A 19,890-nucleotide genomic window follows, 5' to 3' on the forward strand; every position below is an offset into this window, starting at 1 on the left:
AGGTGTTTTGGCCAACAACTCCCCTAAGCCCTTGCTACTGGCTAGGGATGATGGGTGAGTTGTATGCCAAAATATTGGAAGGGCTACAATGTACCTCCCCTTGCTTTAGGGGTATCTCTTCTGTACTTTACTAGTATAGAACCCTCCTACTGCTTTACATAGTTGAAGAATCACATTCACACATGGCTCTGATAATATGATCTCTGTTTTTCAGTCAGCAATGTGTTCACTGCAGTAAGGTCTAATAATGCAAGAAGCTGAATGAGACGCTCATGACCTTTAAAAATAATAAGCGAACTATGGGATGGATAACCACAGGACAACTAGCCTGAAACTGCAAACTCTGATGAGACTAAAAATAATCTTAGCAATCTGCAATCTGCCTAGCATAAAAAATAACAGAGACCATCCACAATGCCCCATTAACACTACCCCGTTATTATGGATGTCAACTCATAAAAATGGAGGTTGGTCATGTTTGGAAAATAAAAATTGTTGTTGTTAGTTGCGAAGTTCTGTCCGACCCATCGCGACCCCATGGACAACATTCCTCCAGACCTTCCTGTCCTCCACATCTCCCGGAGTCCACCCAAGCTCACACCAATTGCTTCAGTGACTCCATCTGGCCACCTCATTCTCTGCTGTCCCCTTCTTCTTTTGCCATCCATTGTTCCCAGCATTAGGCTCTTCTCCAGGGACTCCTTCCTTCTCATTAGGTGGCCAAAGTATTTGAGTTTCATCTTCAGTATCTGGCCTTCTAAAGAGCAGTCAGGGTTGATCTCCTCTAGGACTGACTGATTTGATCGCCTTGTGGTCCAAAGGACTCGCAGAAGTCTCCTCCAGCACTACAATTCAAAGGCCTCAATCCTTTTGCGCTCAGCCTTCCTTATGGTCCAGCTTTCACAGCCATACATTGCAACTGGGAAAACCATAGCCTTGACTATACGCACTTTCGTTGGCAGGGCGATGTCTCTGCTTTTTAGTATGCTGTCTAGATTTGCCATAGCTTTCCTCCCCAGGAACAAGCGTCTTTTAATTTCTTGGCTGCAGTCCCCGTCTGCGGTGATCTTGGAGCCCAGGAAAATAAAATCTGTCACTACCTCCATTTCTTCCCCATCTATTTGCCAGGAAGTGAGAGGACCGGATGCCATGATCTTAGTTTACTTAATGTTGAGTTTCAAGCCAACTTTTGCGCTCTCCTCCTTCACCAGCATCAAGAGGCTCTTTAGCTCCTCTTCACTTTCTGCCATGAGAGTGGTATCATCTGCATATCTGAGGTTGTTGATATTTCTCCCAGCAATCTTAATTCCAACTGGTGATTCATCTAGCCCCGCCTTTCTCATGATGTGCTCTGCATATAAGTTAAATAGGCAGGGCGACAGTATACAGCCTTGCCGAACTCCTTTCTCAATTTTGAACCAATCAGTGGTTCCGTGTCCAGTTCTCACTGTTGTTTCTTGACCCGCATATAGGTTTCTCAAGAGACAATAAGATGATCTGGTACTCCCATCTCATTAAGAACTTGCCACAGTTTGTTGTGATACACACAATCAAAGGCTTTAGCATAGTCAATGAAGCAGAAGTAGATGTTTTTCTGGAACTCCCTAGCTTTCTCCATGATCCAGCATATGTTGGCAATTTGATCACTAGTTCCTCTCCCTTTGTGAAATCCTGCCTGTACTTCTGGTAGTTCTTGGTCCACATACTGCTGGAGCCTAGCTTGTAGGATTTTGAGCATAACTTTGCTAGCATGTGAAATGAGTGCAACGGTGTGGTAGTTTGAACATTCTTTGGCATTGCCCTTCTTTGGGATCGGAATGTAAACTCACCTTTTCCAATCCTGTGGCCACTGTTGAGTTTTCCAAATTTGCTGGCATATTGAGTGTAGCACTTTTACTGCATCGTCTTTTAAGATTTTGAATAGCTCAGCCGGAATACTGTCACCTCCACTAGCTTTGTTGCTGCTCAGACTTCCTAAGGCCCATTTGACTTCACATTCCAGGATGTCTGGCTCGAGGTTATCTGGGACGTTAAGCTCTTTCTTGTATAGTTCCTCTGTGTAATCTTGCCATCTCTTCTTAATCTCTTCTGCCTCTGTTAGGTCCCTGCCATTTTAGTCCTTTATCATGCCCATCCTTGCATGAAACGTTCCCTTCATATCTCCAATTTTCTTGAAGAGATCTCTGGTCCTCCCCATTCTATTGTTTTCTTCTGTTTCTTTGCACTGTTTATTTAAGAAGGCATTCTTAACTCTTCTCGCTATTCTCTGGAATTCTGCATTCCATTGGGTGTATCTTTCTCTTTCTCCCTTGCCTTCCACTTCCCTTCTTTCCTCAGCTATTTGTAAAGCTTCCTCAGACAGCCATTTTGCTTTCTTGCATTTCTTTTTCTTTGGGATGGTTTTAGTTGCTACCTCTTGTACAATGTTGCAAACCTCCGTGCATAGTTCTTCAGACACTCTGTCTATCAGATCTAATTCCTTAAATCTATTTGTCACCTCTACTGTATATTCATCAGGGATATGATTTAGGTCATACCTGAGTGGCCTAGTGCTTTTCCCTACTTTCTTCAATTTAAGCCTAAATTTTGCAATGAGAAGCTCATGATCTGAGCCACAGTCAGCTCCTGGTCTAGTTTTTACTGACTGTATAGAGCTTCTCCATCTTTGGCTGCAGAGCACATAGTCAATCTGATTTCTGTGTTGACCGTCTGGTGATGTCCATGTGTAGAGTTGTCTCTTGGGTTGTTGGAAAAGAGTGTTTGCTATGACTATCGTCTTCTCTTGACAAAATTCTACCAGCCTGTGCCCTGTTTCAGTTTGTACTCCAAGGCCAAACTTGCCTGTTATTCTGGTTATCTTTTGGCTTCCTACTTTAGCATTCCAATCCCCCATGATGATAAGGACATCATTTTTTGGTGTTAATTCTAGGTGTTGTAGGACATCATAGAACTGGTCATCTTCAGCACCAGTGGTTGGGGCATAGACTTGGATTACTGTGATGTAGAATGGTTTGCCTTGGATTCGAACTGAGATCATTCTGTCATTTTGGAGATTGTATCCCAGTACTGCTTTTCCTGATATACCTGGTCATCTGAATTAAATTCACCCATTCCTGTCCATTTTAGTTCACTGATTCCTAAGATGTCGATGTTCCTTCTTGTCATCTCGTTTGACCACATCCAGCTTGCCTTGATTCATGGATCTTACATTCCAGGTTCCTATGGAGTAGAGATCTTTACAGCATCGGACTCTCCTTTCACCACCAGATACATCTGCAACTGAGTGTCCTTTCGGCTTTCTGGCACTACCAGTACTAGCCCTCTGCTCTTCCCCAGTAGCATATTGGACACCTTCCGACCTGAGGGGCTCATCTTCCAGCGTCATATCTTTTTGCCTTTTGGTACTGTCCATGGGGTTTTCATGGCAGACATACTGGAGTGGGTTGCCATTTCCTTCTCCAGTGGATCATGTTTTGTCAGAGCTCTCTGCTATGACCTGTCCGTCTTGGGTGGCCCTGCACGGCATAGCTCATAGCTTCATTGAGCTACACAAGCTCCTTTGCCACAACAAGGCAGTGATCCATCAAGGAGAAACTTGCAATGGGTAATTGTCAACTATATAGAAACCTCTACATCATATTTCAAACCATTTTCCATAATAACTCTCCAACCATGTTTCATGACTGTTTCAGCAAATTGTTTGATACTGCATATGCTTATATGATTGGGAAAATTTTAATGAGATCTTCAATTACTGCCTGGACAGGAATATACCAGTCCCTAACAGGAAGTAATGGTGAGATTCACACTTCAGACCTACATGTCAGAATCTGGCCTGATTGACATGGAGGATATTGCTTCTGGATAAGAGGCTATTACATTTTTGTCTTCTGTCCACCATAGTCATTTCCAGTTGAATAACTTTTTGATTTCCACATTCTTGTTATGTCAAATCAGAGACTGTAAGATTGAAAGGTTGATAATACCAAACCTAATTTATATTTTGCATGACATTCCTGTTTATGACTGACAAGTATTTCCAGAAGCTTAATGTTTTGTTTTCTAAAATTTTATGGGGTTGCACTCCACCACAAATATCCTCAAAAAGAATCCACCTTTCACTGAAAGGGCATGTATTTGGCCTCCTTGATCTTTCCTTATACCATTGGTCCTATTTTGCTGATCTGCGCTAGATCTTCCACCCTCTGGAAACTTTGTGATGAAAAGCTCTTTATTATTTAAGGATACACATATTATCGTGAATTACCTACATAAAACCGACATAAATGGGTTCTCTGTACCTTTTTGACAGCTAAGACTATTACAAGATTAGAAGGCTAAATGGCCACCTGCCAAAACACAATAGATGAAGGATTTAATGAAACTTTTGATTTCTGAAAACATGGCCTTTAGGGCTTAAATTAGAAATGAATTTATCCAAACTGTCCAAAGAGCTGACTGGCTATAGACATGGTCTAGAAATGTTTAAAATAAAGTATTTGGCTGCCTTTATTAAAACATATGCATAATTTTTCATAACAGTAGTATGTGATTTACTAACACATATGAAGATGTAGATATGTGGATGCAATTAGTGTTGTTATTTTCAGTCTTAGCCAAACAATTTTAAAGTTCTGGTTTACTTGATTCTCTTTTTTCCCCTTTAATCACTTTGGTTGTTTTTTGGGGCAGGGGGGGAGAGAGCATTTCTCCCTAATATGAAAAGACCAAAGTCTAGCATGTCTGAGTATCAGCCAAATAGTCCTTCTACAGTAATACCTAGGTTCACAAACAGAAAGTATGGGAAAAATTTGCTTCCATTTGCAAACTCCACATCGGGTGATGAACACGATGTGGCCATCTTCCCTGCTCTGACACGTGGTCACAGCTTCCTCTAGTCGAGATTGCAGTTGCAGACTCTCCCTCCAAACAATAACCTCTTCCCCAACCACCTTCCTGTCCTCCACTCCAGAAGTTACCTCAAGCAAGGTTAGTGTTCTCTCTCCATACTGTACTTTGTTTCATATTTTTGTGGTTAAAAAAAATATGGTTCAGATCGGAGTAACTTATTTACATTGAAGCTTATGGGAAATTTGACTTGGTTCGTGACCAATTCAGTTTGCGACCAGAATCATGAAACGAATGAAGTTCATGAACTGAGGTACCACTGTATTTTTTTAGCAGAAGTCTTCCAGTTTCAATGTAAAAGGAATTACAGTGGTGCCTCATACTTAAAACTTAATTCATTTCAGGAGGCTGTTTGAACTCTGAATCCCCCATTTTAGTATGTAGGGGTTTTATATATATAACCAAAAAAATAAAGTGAGAAAAGTCACTGAAAACATTCAAGAAGGCACACACTGAAAAGGCACAAATGCAAGAGATGCCTTCCCAGCAAGAGATGCCTTGGACACACAACAGATGACATTTCTGCCGTGACCACATTTTTTTTGACTGTGCATACAGTTCAAACTTAGAAGCATTGTTTGAACTTTGGAACAATCTTATCTCGATTTTAGCATTTGAACTCTGAAGTATGAGGCACCACTGTACATTGCATTCAGTTTTGCACACTAAACTGTATGCTTACAGGTAAGAGAAGACCATAAGGTAGGAGGTCTCTGCAATAAGAATGTGCATGTTTACCTTGAAAACTCATGGAGTTTCTATCCAACTAAGAATGAACATTTATTGTAACCAAAGTTGTCTTTAAGAACTTGTCTTTTAAAAATTACTAGCAGCAAACATTACAAATATTAATTTCTACTTTTTATCCATTCAATATCTCCTATATACACAAACATGTTTCTAAAAATAGGGATGGCAGAAATTTTAGACACAAGTTTTATAACACTGAAAGTTAAAGACAATTAAGAGAACTCAAGAAAAGATATACACTGAACAGTATAGTTAGTACCTATTGCTAAGATTTGAAATCACAACTTCAAACGTGTAAGTCTGGTGCAGATGCACAATCCTGTGCTCTCTCTGTTGCCACCACAATCCTTAAAAGGTTATATCTGCTAACTAGATAAGCTTCTTTTCCTAATTAAAGGGGAATTAGGTTAGTGTTACCCATTGTTAAAGCAAGTGCAGATGTAATTAAGGGCACTGGAGGGTAGGCAGGAGGAGGAGGAGTTCCATAAGAGTATGTGCTATACCCATGATTTCTTAAACATGGTTAGAGATGGGAGCATGATGTCTGCATTGGGCTATATTCTGTATTGTTATTCTTTGCATTGTTCTTTTTGGTGGACAGAGTTTTTACGCAGTGCACTGTTCTCCCTGTAGATGTAGCCCATGCCTTCTTCCCCCAATTCTCCAAGCTGCTCAAGTGATGAAACACAAGGGCTCTGTTCTTTCAGTATATCTGGCAACTTGGACACCTTCTCATGTATGCGGCGGGAACGTCTCACAGGAGTCAGAAATTTCAGATCCTTAAGAGCAGAATCACTAGCTTCACTCTGCAGTTTTTTCTTTGTGCTTGGGGATTCAAAGAGAGAGCAACCATTTAAACAAATCATTTACATTTGCAGTGCAGCTTGTTAGAATGCAAATAAAGATTAGATTGGCACTGAATATTCTTCAACATTACAAAGGAAATACTTTATTAGGTAATCCGATCAATGCATGAGGCACCTCCTGATGACAGACCACTACCAACACCATCACATAAATCTGAAGCTTACCTTTCCAAGTAAGGAGTTGTTGACAAATTATACTTAATTAAATAGGAGCCCGCGTTATCATTTTCAGGAGTGTTAATCTCCAGGATGTGATCTTTCTTGGCATTGCCACAACCCTGCTCTTCTTTTTTAATGGTATGTTTCTGTTTATGGTCTTTATTTCCGTGTTTTTTTTGATCAGGAATGCTTTCTTGTTCTGATTTCAAACATGCTTCTGTTGCTTTTTGAGAAGCTTCATCATTGCTAGATCCCATGTTTTCACTGGGTAGGACTTCCTTGCAAGCATTTTCTTTCCTTACTTCATCAGAATTAACTTCTTTCTCATGGTTTAGAGTGATTTCCTTCTTCACACATTCTTCTGAAAAAAAAATATATTGTCATGATTCCAGGCAACTCAGAACTTTTTCCTGCGAGAAGTTAAATCCAAGAGTTAAGCTATGTTGTGTAGACCAGTACCATCACAATCAATTAACAGGTAGATTTTGTAAGGCACATTTACTGTGGTCCCCATTTTCTATTATATTCATGCTGATTTGCTGTGGTAGAAATATAGCATAAATGAATATAGTTCCAAACTACAGAGGTTTGTCTTCAAAATCGACACCTTGATCAAAACTTCTAACAAGCAGTCATATTTATCAAGGACAAAAACAGTTTTAACAGCATGACAGCCTTGTTATTTAACCCCAAAATGCTAGCAGCCTACAAAAGTTTTTACTGTTACTTAAAAGAAGAGCCCCTATTCTTTTTCTTGCCTACTCACCTCCCATGCATGCATCTGTATGGAATTGCAAGTGGTTAACAAGGCAACAGTAGGATGATAGGATGGGAAAAATCCGGAGAATGCTTACCATTGGATGTGGATAGATTTTTGAGAGCTCTCATAGCATCTGCTAATGCCCGACGTAATTCATCCTTAGGCTGAAATGAACACGATTTGGTTAGTACCCCATCAGGTCAATTGTAATTAACCAATGTGTTGTGGTGATTAGCATGTTAGACTAGGAAAACCCAGGGTACATCTGTGAAGCTTACTGAGTGCCCTTGGGCCAGTCACTATATCACAGGGTTGCTGCAATGAAAATGGTGGGGGAAAGAGAACCATGGCACCTTGTATTCCTTTGGCAAAAGATATAACATTATGACCTGGTTCACACAATTATTTCTGAGTGTGCACAAGCACACTGCTTCTCATCTGCTTCCCTAAACAACCTAAAGTGTTAGGGTTGGACATCACAACAGCCACCAAGGAATAGGGATGTTCCTGGGTTGTTTAAGAAATTAGAAATGATGAGCATTGTACCACAAATAAATAGGGTTAAACCATGATTGGCTGTTCTGGGTCCTGAAAAATGCTATGAGATAATCTATAAATAGATTATTGGATTGTAAAAGTTATACTTCTTATTTGCAGAATGTCTAAAGGTGATTTTAGAATTAGATATAATTGCTGATAAAAGTTAACACCTTAGAAGCTATGTAGCATTTGGGAGTTCTTACCTGAGCTCCTGCCAGTATTGCATTTTCAAAAATACCAAGAACCTTTTCAGTGGAGTGAAATTGTTCAAGACGCATCTGGCATATCCAGTACTTAGCAAACTTTTTTGCATCTGGTGCCATCACTATCAGCCTTTCCAAAGTAGACTGTATCGTATCACCTGGACAACCCTGAAGAGAGGTATAAAATGGCAAGGAGAAAGTATACTGGCAAACATATAAAAGTTATTATTTAAAATAATAATCAGAGGGATGGCCATGTTTCTGCTGCAAAAAGCATAAAAGTTTTTATTATATGAGCTTTCATAAACTCCTGCTAAACAAGAGTCAAATCAAGGGAAAGACCTAGCAGGCAAAACACTGCCTCTAAAACATATTGGTTATGACTGCATCTTGCCTCCAGTGGTTAAAAGCAAGGTTCTTCTATATCAAAGCTACCTGTGCTCCCCATAAAAGGTACAGGTTTCCACTTGATGTTAAGTCTAGTCATGCCTGACTCTAGGGGGCAGTGCTCATCTCCGTTTCCTAGCCGAGGGAGCCAGCATTTGTCCGCAGACAGTCTCCGTGGTCATGTGGCCGGCATGACTAAACACCGAAGTGCACGGAACGCTGTTACCTGCCCACCAAAGTGGTACCTTTTTATCTACATGCATTTGCATGCTTTCGAACTGCAAGGTTGGCAGGAGCTGGGACAGAGCTACGGGAACTCACCCTGTTGTGCAGATTCGAACCGGTGACCTTTCGATCTACCAGCCCAGCAGCACAGTGGTTTAAACCACTGCGCCACCTGCAGTCCCACCCCATACCTGCAGTCCCATAAAAGAAGTGCCTATAATAAGTAAAGATACAACTCTTCTATCTATTCTCTTCAGGATGACTTTGTCCAACCCTCCTGCTTTTAGCTGAAAGCCTACTATAAGCAATAGGACTTTATCATTAGGTGGCCTAATGATAAATATTTAAAATTTTATCCATTATGTGCCAAGATGCTTCAAAACTGAAATGGCCTTGCCTTGCTTCAGTTGGTCCTGCAGAACTGAATAAAAATAATGGAACTTGAATGTCTCCAGACAAAACAGAGTAAGTTCAGGGGAAGACAACAAAGATAATCAGGGGCTTGGAAACAAAGCCCTATGAAGAGAGATTGGAAGAGCTGGGCATGTTTACCCTTGAGAAGACAAAATTGAGAGGAGATAGGATAGCACTTTTCAAATACTTGAAAGACTGTCACCCAGAAGAGGGCCAGGATCTCAATCATTCCAGAGTGCAGGCCACAAAATAATAGGCTTAAATTACAGGAAGCCAGATTCTGGCTAGATATGAAAATAGTCCTGTTTGAACAGTGCAACAATGAAACCAATTACCTACTGAGGTTATGATCTCTCCACACTGGGGGCATTCAAGAGGCAGTTGGAGAGCCATCTGTTAGGGATGCTTTACCTTGTGGTCCTGCATTGAGTAGAGAGTTGGACCCAATGGCCTTATAGGCCCCTCCCAACTCTACTATTCTATGATTTTATATAGAGAGCCAGTATGGTGTAGCAGTCAAGAGCGCATGACTGTAACTCAGAAGTGTGGGTTCTAGCCCCCACTCAACCATGGAGCCAACTGGGTCAATTTGGGCCACTCTGAGTTATTTTAAAAAGCTTTATTAATTCTAATAAGTAAATGAGTGAGTTAGTAAATAAATAAAGTGTATTGAATAAAGACTGTGGCTTAAGAGATGCCTCACCTTTTCAATTAGGGACAGACATTCCTCAAGTGTTTTGTTGACTTTGTCGCTAACTAATCCTTGCTCATCTTCTTCTGCTATAGCAGCCCAGAAGGATTCAATTGGTTCTTTTACAGTTTGCTGAGGTGTCTCAGTTTCAGGCTGAGTATCAACATACATGGGAGCAGGCGGTTTCTTTATTCCCTTAGATCTCTGCCATTCAGATAGTTGAATTCTGCACATAAACAGGTTGGTATATTAATAAAATTATCAATGTGTTGCTCCTTAACTTAGAAAAAATATAAATCAGGTAACACAGAGCAGATACAGAGCTAAGCCAACTGCCTAAATACCTAAACCTCATTAGGAAAATGGGAACTTCCCATGGGTTAATGTGCCCTCCCTCCCCAGTCACTATTGTTGATATTACCTCTCCTCCAACATTGACATTGTCCATAATACAGAAACTCACTACAAAACAGCAGTTTCATGTGATGGTTTGCGCTAACTGTGGTTAGCAGAAACACAAGTGGGGGTACAACCAGTAGTATAACCAGGACTTCTGAACAGAAACTAAGGGGAAATAGTCCAACAGGATAACTCAGAAAGAAGCACACAACTTTTTAGGGTGCGCAATTATCTCCTAACCATGGTTAGGTGATTAGGTAACAATATGCCTGCATCAAGCCAGAGCAAAGGAAGAGAATTATGTATTATTATAGACAGAGGAATCCTCAAGGAACTGCACAGCAATGTTAGAATGGACAATTAGAAATTTCCACCAACAGTGGTAGACTGCTGAGTATTATGTTGCAATTGCCTCATCCATACACCGATTCAACTCTAGATGAGTTGGAGGAGGTTATTTAGTCCAAATCCCAGAAAGTACAGTGCAAGGTAAGGAACATAAGATGCACATATACTTTCTATCCTTCCTAGCTATAGCAAATCTGATCAACACAGGACAAATGAACATGTTTTTCAAGAGATTTTCCTTAGCATTCATCCATAGTACCATAGGCCTACAAAACTGTTCTCCCCCCACCCTGCTATCAAGCAGTTTTATTTACAAGGTTTCATCCTTCTTGCTGGCTGGCTCTGAAGTTTTTGCCTTGAAATTAAAGGCCTTGTTGCCTTGAAATTAAAAGACCCTACATGGTATGTATCAGTACCCTGGATCTAGAATGGTAAACAAAAGGGCCACTGCAAACATCACATGCAACCTGCTGCGCAGTGATTCTGCCTGCTTGCAAATAGCTTATTTGTATATTTGAGCCTAAGAACATGTGTGTGTGGCAAGCTAGTACAACAAAAACACATCAACTTACACAAGATGAGATTATTATTTCCATTACCTTCTCACTTCTGCAGGGTTTGCCAGAATACTTTTTCTGTTGTCAACAGATTTTGAAGCTGACATGGTACCTTGAGTTGCAGAAACTGGTCCTACTAAACTTCCTGTTATGGTCTTGGGTGCGAGAGGTTTCTTTGTTCTATACACAGAATTACTAGCATTGGGTAGGTCATTCTTTAGCGGTGGCTTCCAATTCCTCTCAGGGTTTTTCTGGGATGTCCCTTTATTTACTGATATCTTATTGATCGATTGTTTCTCATGGTTCACAATGGGCTTGGGGTGGCTAACAGAGACCTTTACAGGAGGCTTTGTTTGGAGCACTGTAGTATCTACACTCTTAGAAGTACTAACTGTGCCAGGGACTCTGGCATTCTTTATATCTGTACTACTCCTTGCAGCTGCAGTCCTCACAAGCAGCTTAGGAGAACCAGCCAAAGAGTATCTGGTACCATCATTTCCTGGTATTTTTCTGAAGGAGTTTACCTTAGATGAGACTACCCTACCACGATATGCACCAAGAACACGCCTCTCTGAAAGGCATTTGCCAGAGTTAGGGGGAGCTGTTTTCACCTGCTTCTCTTTTGTGTTTTTTTTGAGTAAGACATTCTGACTGATCAACACGCTTTTGTTTTTCGCTTCAGCAGGTTCAGGAACAACTGCTGCAGTACTGGCTAGAGGGCTACAGTTTACAATTATAGTGCTTTGCTTCACTATGTTAGGAGACTGTAAAACCTTTGGGGAAGCTAAGTTTTTTCCCAGAGGACTGTCCATATGATTCCATGCAGATCCATTAGCATTTTCTTTATCTTCCTGAAAAATTAAATTAACATTAGATGACTGACTTTTCGCTTTCCAACATAAAGGCAGTGCATAACCTCTGTACCAAAATACACAATACTGTAAACACTACTTAGATGTAGTGCACTTCTTTTACAATTGTCACAAAGGTAAACAACATTATCTTCATTTTTCTTTCATTATAAGACCTTTTAAAAAGAGTAGCTTTAACACAGAAGCAAGAGAGCCAAGTGTTTGGGCAAGGTCAGTCACAGGAACAGATCTACCCTGTGCCTCTTCCACATTTTCTTTTATATTCACTGCTTGTGGAAGAAGAAATCAAGAACCGGGAAAGACTGGGGACAGGAGAGGATAATACACCAGAGCTACTCTTTCATTCATTTACTTGGCAAAATTTTCAAAGTCATATTGTTTGGACTGTGACCTGGAAGTCTTTGTTCCCATTTCCCTCCATATAGGTGAATTTTAAGTCACAGATTTTTAGAAACAAAGATTCTTTACTCCTAACTGCAAAATAATTATAATCTATCTTGAGCTCAAATTTTAAGTTAATACCAAATAATATACAGTGTACAACTTACCATTTTTGCCTTGCCAATAAAATTACGTTTTGCAGCAACACTTGACTAGCTGTTAAGGAAATAAGAACAAAGAATTCAGATGGGGCTTGATCTGATTTCGTCTTACATTTATAAGTTGTTGTTTGGCAAAAGCAATCCCAAAGCATTTTTCAATAAAAACAGTATCATCAAAATTCAGAAGAGAAGGACAAAAAATAGCCACCAGCAGCTGCTCAATAAATCAGCACATAGACATGAAGTTATTAAATAGAGATCTGACTAAATGGGGCTAACTTCACCAATTGGTGAAAAAGAGGGAAGAGGAAAGTGAGTTCCGAACTGTGGACACCAGAAGTAGAAAAGCTGTGTCCTGAACGCCAAACCACCGTACCTCAGATGGAAGAGGACATACTCCAGAGTCTTCCTGGCTGATCTGAAAGTGTGGAGCAGGTAGTCCCTTAGCCTAGTTTCAAACCATTTAGGGCTACAGATATAGTAAACAGTACAGTGGTACCTTGGCTCATGAACTTAATCTGTTCCAAGACTCTGGTAGTGACTCGAATTGGTCGTGACCCAAGTCAAATTTCCCCATAAGGTTCAATGTAAATAAGGTTAATCCGTTCTGTAACCATTCTTTTTATTACAAAAATTTGAAACAAAGTGACAAAGAACAACAAAGTAACAAAGTACAGTAGAGAACACTGTACACTAAAACACTAGGTGGTGGTGGGAGGTTATTGTTTGGAGGGAGAGTCCAAACGATAATTGTGCAATAGCGATCATGCTCGGGGGTGGGGGATGGCCACGATTGTGCTCATGTAGGGAAGACAGGCGCGATTTTGGTCGTGCTTGTGGGGAGATGGCCACAATCACGGTAGCCCTCATTCAGGGAAGATGGGTGCAATTGCAGGCGTGCTCATGCAGGGAAGTGAGGCATGACCGCAACTGTCACCCAATGCAGTTTGCGACTTGAGGCAACATTTTGCCAAAATTTCTGTTCGCGACCCGATTTGGTCAAGAACTGAGGCGATTGAGAGCTGAGGTACCACTGTATCTCAGTGTTGTCCTCGCTTAAAAGCTAAGAGCCAGCTCATTCCAGAGGTTAGCAGCTTTATAAGATGAGCATCCTAAATCTCCTCCATGTTCCTTTCTTTTTAAGCTACTTGACTTATATGTACAGGCAACAATGCCTGGATTCCCCAGTTAATACTGAACTGTTGATAATGTCCACATTTTTTTAACATAAGAAACAGAACTTAACTTTGCTTACTGAATTATTAAGAAACAGCAAGCAATCCTCCACTTCTTTTAAACAGAGATTAACTGTTGTTTAACAAGTAAGACATTGGGGAAAATGACAGCCAAACTAGGGAACAATATTCTGGGGGGGGGGAATGTATGTTTGCTACCAAGATGTGCAACATGAGTAAAGAAAGCAAAGTTAGTGAATATGCAGAGCACAAAGCAGACAATGACAGAATAACTGTTCTGAGAAACTGAGATCAGGCACCCCACAACTGGGCAATGTATAGCACATAAAAATATTCAAATAACCTTCCCATGGCAGACTGGGAGAGGATTGGATTGGACAATACTCCCACATTACAAGCATATTCTGCCAATAGCATAGGAAGCATGCACACTTGCCCTCTTTATCCTGCAAACTATATCTAGATGGATAGACTAGCTGCATATGAACCACAAGCATAAAAGTCTGTGTGCATAGGCCCCAGATCAGGCCTATTATGAGATTTTCCCTTGTGAAATCAGGTGCACAGTTTTGGCCTCTGTGTGCATGTTGTATGGAGAACATACAGGAACAGCCAACCAGGTGAGCTCTTGTGGGCCTCTACATGATGGGTTGAGCAAAATCCAGGTGGGTGTAGAGGTATCATCCTATCTGGGAAGAAGCTAAAATTTATTCATAGGGCAATACTACTTTTGAATCTAGTAACACATACTCATAACTGTTCCAATGAATTTCTCCAAGAGCATTTTTTCTTATCATAGTATAAGTAACAGGGAATGCTGCAATTTGTTTGCATTTCCCTTCTATCTATCTTGCAGAGGTACAGGAACCCTTATAAACCTGGACTTGAAAACCCCACGTTGCTTGGACTTCCAGTGCTTCCTTGCCTGTTAAGAGTGGAGCAACCACCCATTTTCCTGGCTTTAGTCATGTGCCTCAAATAACAACCTTGCACAAATTAATCAGTGAAACCTTATCAAGACAAAGATAGACAGACTTCGGGGCAGAGTCTACTCCCCAAGAACAGGCAATCCTTCTTGCCTGTTCACAATTTTCATCTTGTGATAATTTCTCCAAGCTCAGGTGGTCTCTGGAGAAAATGGGGAGCATGGAAAAGGACTTCCCACACACATTTCATAAGATGGGAACACAAGTTTAGCACACCTGTAAACTAAGCCAGCCTTCCTAGTGTTTTGAATTTCAAACCCCATCATGCCCAACCAAATTAACCAATGGTCCAGAATGCTAGGAATTATAGTCTAAACATCTAAAACAAAATAAAAGCCATTTTAGTCCTCTTTCCCATTACCAGTGACTTGAAAGAAATCTTCCCTAGTCCAATTGCTGAGAAGCCTTTATGGGTACAGAAGCCTATACGGCTTGCATTTTTGCAGATATCCAGGCTAAAGAGTGGGCATTGGGGATCCAGGTTAGTAGAGGGATCTCCCATCTCCTCTTGGACATTATACACGTGAAGCATTTCTGAAAAGAGGCCTCCTGTTCCTTTAGAAATCCATTTTTGTTTACATTTGGTTTATTTATTATACCTATATCCCACCTTTCTCCTTTCAAGGAACTCAAGGCAACTGACATAATTCTCCTCATCTCATTCTTTACAACAGCCATTCAGTTAGCTGCATGCCTGAATGGGAACAGAACCCAAATCACCCAAGTCTGTCCCACACACTTAACCACACTGGCTCTTCAGCTGGACAAAAGCAAGAGCTGTCCACAAAAACAGCAGTGCAACCTAAAATGTTAACATAGCTGTGATTGGGCAGGAACATGCCCAGACACTACCCCCAAGGTAGCAGCAAAGAGAACTTTAGATTGCATAATATTATGGATTCCTGTTAATTTTACCTACCTCTCAACCAAATTGGGATTACTGCACTGACCATTTATTCACATGTTTCCACTAGGTTTGGTGCATCATAGTTCAATAAGAGTATTGGCAAGCTAATAAGTATTCAGAAGTGAATCAGAAGGAGCACAATTCCCTTTTTGGTCACTGCCCCTTCACATGATAAAAACCAGAGATCTTAAAGTTGTTGTGTGTTCACTTTTAAGCCAGAGCTTTTCCTAGAAGCAAAAATGACAAAGCTGAAGGTTTCATATTTTGGACACATCATGAGAATGCAAAACTCACTGAAGAAGCCAAACATGCTAGGAAAAGTCGAATACAGAAGAAAAGGAAGATCAAATGTGAGAGGACTGACTCCATAAAAGAAGCCAGAGTCTTGACTTTACAGGAGTTTATCAGGCTGTTGTGGATAGGGCATTTTCACAAAATAGTGGAATTGGAAGGGGACAGAATCATAGAACAGTAGAGTTGGAAGGAACCAGAAGGCCATCGAGTCCAACCCGCTGCTTGGTGTAAGACACCAGGTTAAACCAGACCTCTTTAGAGGTCTTTCATCGTAGGGTCTCCATAAGTTGGAGACGACTTGACGGCGCATAACGAAAAAAATACAAAACAAACTTTCTTTTATTGTAAGAAAGCACGGGCGAATCCTCGCCAACTCTGCAAACTAAGCGTGCATAAAACATAACCTCCCAATCCCGCCTCACTCTGCCCCTCCGGCTCCACACTCACCTGCCTAAACTGCACCCGAAATTGCCGAGCCGGGGGTCGCCGTTTCGCCTGAAGCCGCCGCAACTGCCACCAACACCCAGAGCAGCTCACCCCGTTTGAATTGAATCACGCGCGAGGGGAGCACGCAACCTAAGCGCCCCCGCTGATTGGTCCGTGCACAGACTTGAAATCAACCAATTAGAAGGAGCCGGGCTACTCAGCCGAGGTGGGGAAAATTAGGAAAATTGCGCACGTTGCTGCTTGCGAGCATAGCTCGGTCGTCGCGGAGTTAGGGCAGGATGTGGGTTGTGCTCTCTTTGCGTAGAAATGTTCTAGAGCCTTTCTAGGAGTGATCGCATTGAACTCAACTGAATAGATTTGCATAGGAGTGCACTGCATTTTTAATCGTATTTCCCGGTAAAGGATTTCTGCTCTATGAGAGGAAGAAAATAAACGCTATTTTCTTTTAGGGTTGTCACAGATTGTCACTTCTTACAGGAGCCCATGTTATTATCTCACCTTTTTACTTTCAAGGAACGCAAAGCAACTTCATAATTATTCTCCTCCTGCTCTCAATATTATCCCCACAACCTCAACCCTGTGAGTTGGGATAGGATCGGGCTGAGATTCTGTGACCGGCCCAAAGTCCCCAGCTGGCTCCATAGCTGAATGGGGACTAGAAGCCAGATCTCCTCAGTCCCAGCCCTGCATTCTTAATACCATGCTGGCTTTCTGATAAGCTTTTACTGAACTCTTTCCTTGGAAACTTCAAAAAGTCTGGATCTGCAAATTGGGGAGATTCTTAGACTTGCAGTCAAACCATCTTACTGGGTTGTTGTGAGGATATGATTGAGAGGAGAATTATGTAACGTGCCATGAGTTCCTTGAAAAGAGGTGGGATATAAATCTAATACAAAAATAAGTAATACATCAGCCTGTCTGCTGGGAAGTGCTAAGGCTGCAATTCTAAGGCCAATCCCATTGAGATCAATGGGACCTTTTTCTGGCTAATGTATAAGGTTGTACTATATATCCTATTGAGTTAAAATGAAAATGAAGTTGAAATTCTAGACCTGAGAGTAAGTTCCATAGAAAGCAGTTATGTAGGTCTGCTTGATTTTTTAGGCTTGCTTCTAAATAAACAGGCCCCAGTAAATTGGCTTTGAAGATCAGCTGGGATCTGGTTAGTTTGGCACTTGGCAGTTTTAAAATGTATAGTAGATGGGTATTATGCTCCAGGGGGATTTCAGCTTTTGCTATATTTTAATTCAGTGAGTTTTACAGTGCAATCCTACACATTATCCAGAAGTAAGTCCCATTTTAATTGTTTCCTTGCAACTGCAGATAGGCTTCTTTTACTGAAGCGTTTCCCTGAAAAGTCTGGACTGGCAGCCTCCCTATGCAAATATCCATCCCCTGGGCAAACATCCTCAGAATTAAACAGTCCAAATATTAAACACTTATGGACATGAACGATGGTGATTGTGTCTATTTGGTAGTGGCCAGATGAGGGTGCAAGATGACATTCCACAGTAACAAGCGAAGATGCTAGGACCCAGTTGCCTGCCTGTATTAGCAAGATCACCTACCTTTGGAGAAGGAAGAGAAGCAGGCAGCTATACTCCAGTTGCTCCCCGTGTTGTGCTTTCTCAGACATATTGGAGACTGTTTGGGGGATGCCTTGCAAATGTGAAACAGGGTTCCTTTACTTTTGATGATTGTATAAATAAGGGTTCTTCCCTAGTTAAACTTGTCACATAGGAATGGGAGGAAGAAAGGAGAACCTGTTGAACTACCTCCCTTAGATGGTTTGGACTGTAACATCCATAATCCCTAACTGATATAAGACTGTGGAGTATTGTTGTCCAATGCATCTGGAGAGTCTGTTTTGTACGGCTGGGCAATGTATCGCCTTCCAGATTATTAGCCCAGCATCTCTCACTTTTGATTATGCTGACTAGGGCAGTTGTAGGCTGAAACATCTGGAGGGCCATATTGCCCACCCCTGCTGTAAGGTAAACATACTTACTTGGAAATAAACCCCATGGACGCTTGACTAGGATTAGGTTCTAATAACTTTGGAACTTTATGCATGTTTAGACATTTAAAAATTCTACAACTCCCAGTATCCCCCAGCCATATTTATATTTTAAAATGTTCAGATAGGATAAGGGTACACTCCTATACACAATTACTCAGAAATAATTCCAGGGACGTTGAATCTTACTTCAGTACAGAGGAGCTTTCAGTGACATGTGCTGAGCCATTTAAACAGCACACTTGTTATATAGTCTACACAATATTTAAAGAATATTGTACTGCAAGTCATGGGGGTTCAATTATGAGGCTTAGGATGCAATGCTGTGCATGTTTAGAGAGGAAAAGGGGTATAATATACTTCCAGCATGCCCCAACATAACTGGCTGGAGTGGGCAGGAAATAGGCCTTCTTCTATCTAAATACATTTAGGATTGTATCTTTTATTAAAAAATCTGATGCAAGAACACATCTCAAAGATCCTAGATAACCACTGGGTTACTTAAGAATTTTCTGATACAGCAAATTCCAACCCAGTTATTGCTCAATTCTTTCCAGGATGGGAAGGGGATTTTTCTCCCAAGATAAATAATACAGCACACAGTTCCTATTTATTCTACTCCCCTCTCCACCAGAATGTGTGTTGTAAATTTCTGGTTAAGTTGCAGGGTACACACATGTACCCTTCCTTGTGGCACTGTGTAGTGGCTTAAGCATGTCACCCCATCCTGTGCATGTTTACTCAGAAGTAAGTCTCATGGATGAAGGTTAAATTATGGATCAGAGAATTCCCAGTTCATAGTACAGTAGAGTTGGAAGGAGTCAAGAGGGTCATCTGGTCCAACCTCCTGCTGTTGCAGGATGCCAGTTTACACCATCCCACTCAGATGGTTCAGGTTCTTTCTGAATGTCCCTAGTGTGGGAGAGCCCATGACCTCTGACAGTGAGGAAACTTTTCCTGACTTCCCAGTTAAACCTCCACAGGGGACAGAATCATATTCATATTTAGGCAGAAATTATACTCACAGTTCCCAGTGTAGTTGTGGGAGAATACTAGTTGTAGGCAGCTTTTCTCTAAATATGCACAGGATTGCTCCTTAAGTGGTTTCAGAGGAACCACTTCCTCTCAGCCCCATTCCCCTACTTCTGCAACTGGAAGAGAATAACAATGACCTTCCTTATAGGATTGTTACAAGGATCACACGGCAACCAAACAATATAAATGAAACATTTGTGAGTGATCAAAACATTCGAGAAAAAATCTGCAGCCATTGAAATATATTCGACTTTCCTTCCCAGTAGTTTTCCCTTTGTGCCTGTTACACTGTAAGCCTGAGGATAGCCTATATTTATTTACCTATTTGCAGTACGCGCTCTGGGAGCCTTTCTGCACTACAACAGGGGTAAACGCGTTTCAAACAAA

General features: G+C 41.1%; 1 protein-coding gene across 3 annotated transcripts; it reads right to left on the reverse strand.

Annotated features, from left to right (window-relative positions):
* Positions 1–5,514: 5,514 nt before the first annotated feature.
* On the reverse strand, positions 5,515–19,876 carry CKAP2 (cytoskeleton associated protein 2). 3 transcript variants are annotated; one of them, XM_044444344.1, is made up of 9 exons: positions 19,825–19,876; positions 19,494–19,619; positions 12,628–12,676; positions 11,250–12,058; positions 9,916–10,129; positions 8,187–8,354; positions 7,538–7,607; positions 6,690–7,044; positions 5,515–6,483 (listed from the first exon to the last, which is right to left on the reverse strand). In XM_044444344.1, the coding sequence occupies exons 3-9, from the start codon at positions 12,628–12,630 to the stop codon at positions 6,228–6,230; spliced, it is 1,875 nt and encodes a 624-aa protein (XP_044300279.1). In that variant the 5' UTR covers positions 12,631–12,676; positions 19,494–19,619; positions 19,825–19,876; the 3' UTR covers positions 5,515–6,227. The 3 variants fall into 3 exon arrangements, with proteins under 3 accessions (XP_044300279.1, XP_044300281.1, XP_044300280.1); XM_044444346.1 differs by lacking the exons at positions 19,494–19,619; positions 19,825–19,876 and adding an exon at positions 18,020–18,097; XM_044444345.1 differs by lacking the exons at positions 19,494–19,619; positions 19,825–19,876 and adding an exon at positions 16,452–16,495.
* Positions 19,877–19,890: the final 14 nt, after the last annotated feature.

The sequence above is a fragment of the Varanus komodoensis genome, unplaced genomic scaffold, assembly GCF_004798865.1.
Source record: "Varanus komodoensis strain SLA01 unplaced genomic scaffold, ASM479886v1 scaffold44_3, whole genome shotgun sequence".
NCBI lineage: Eukaryota > Metazoa > Chordata > Lepidosauria > Squamata > Varanidae > Varanus > Varanus komodoensis.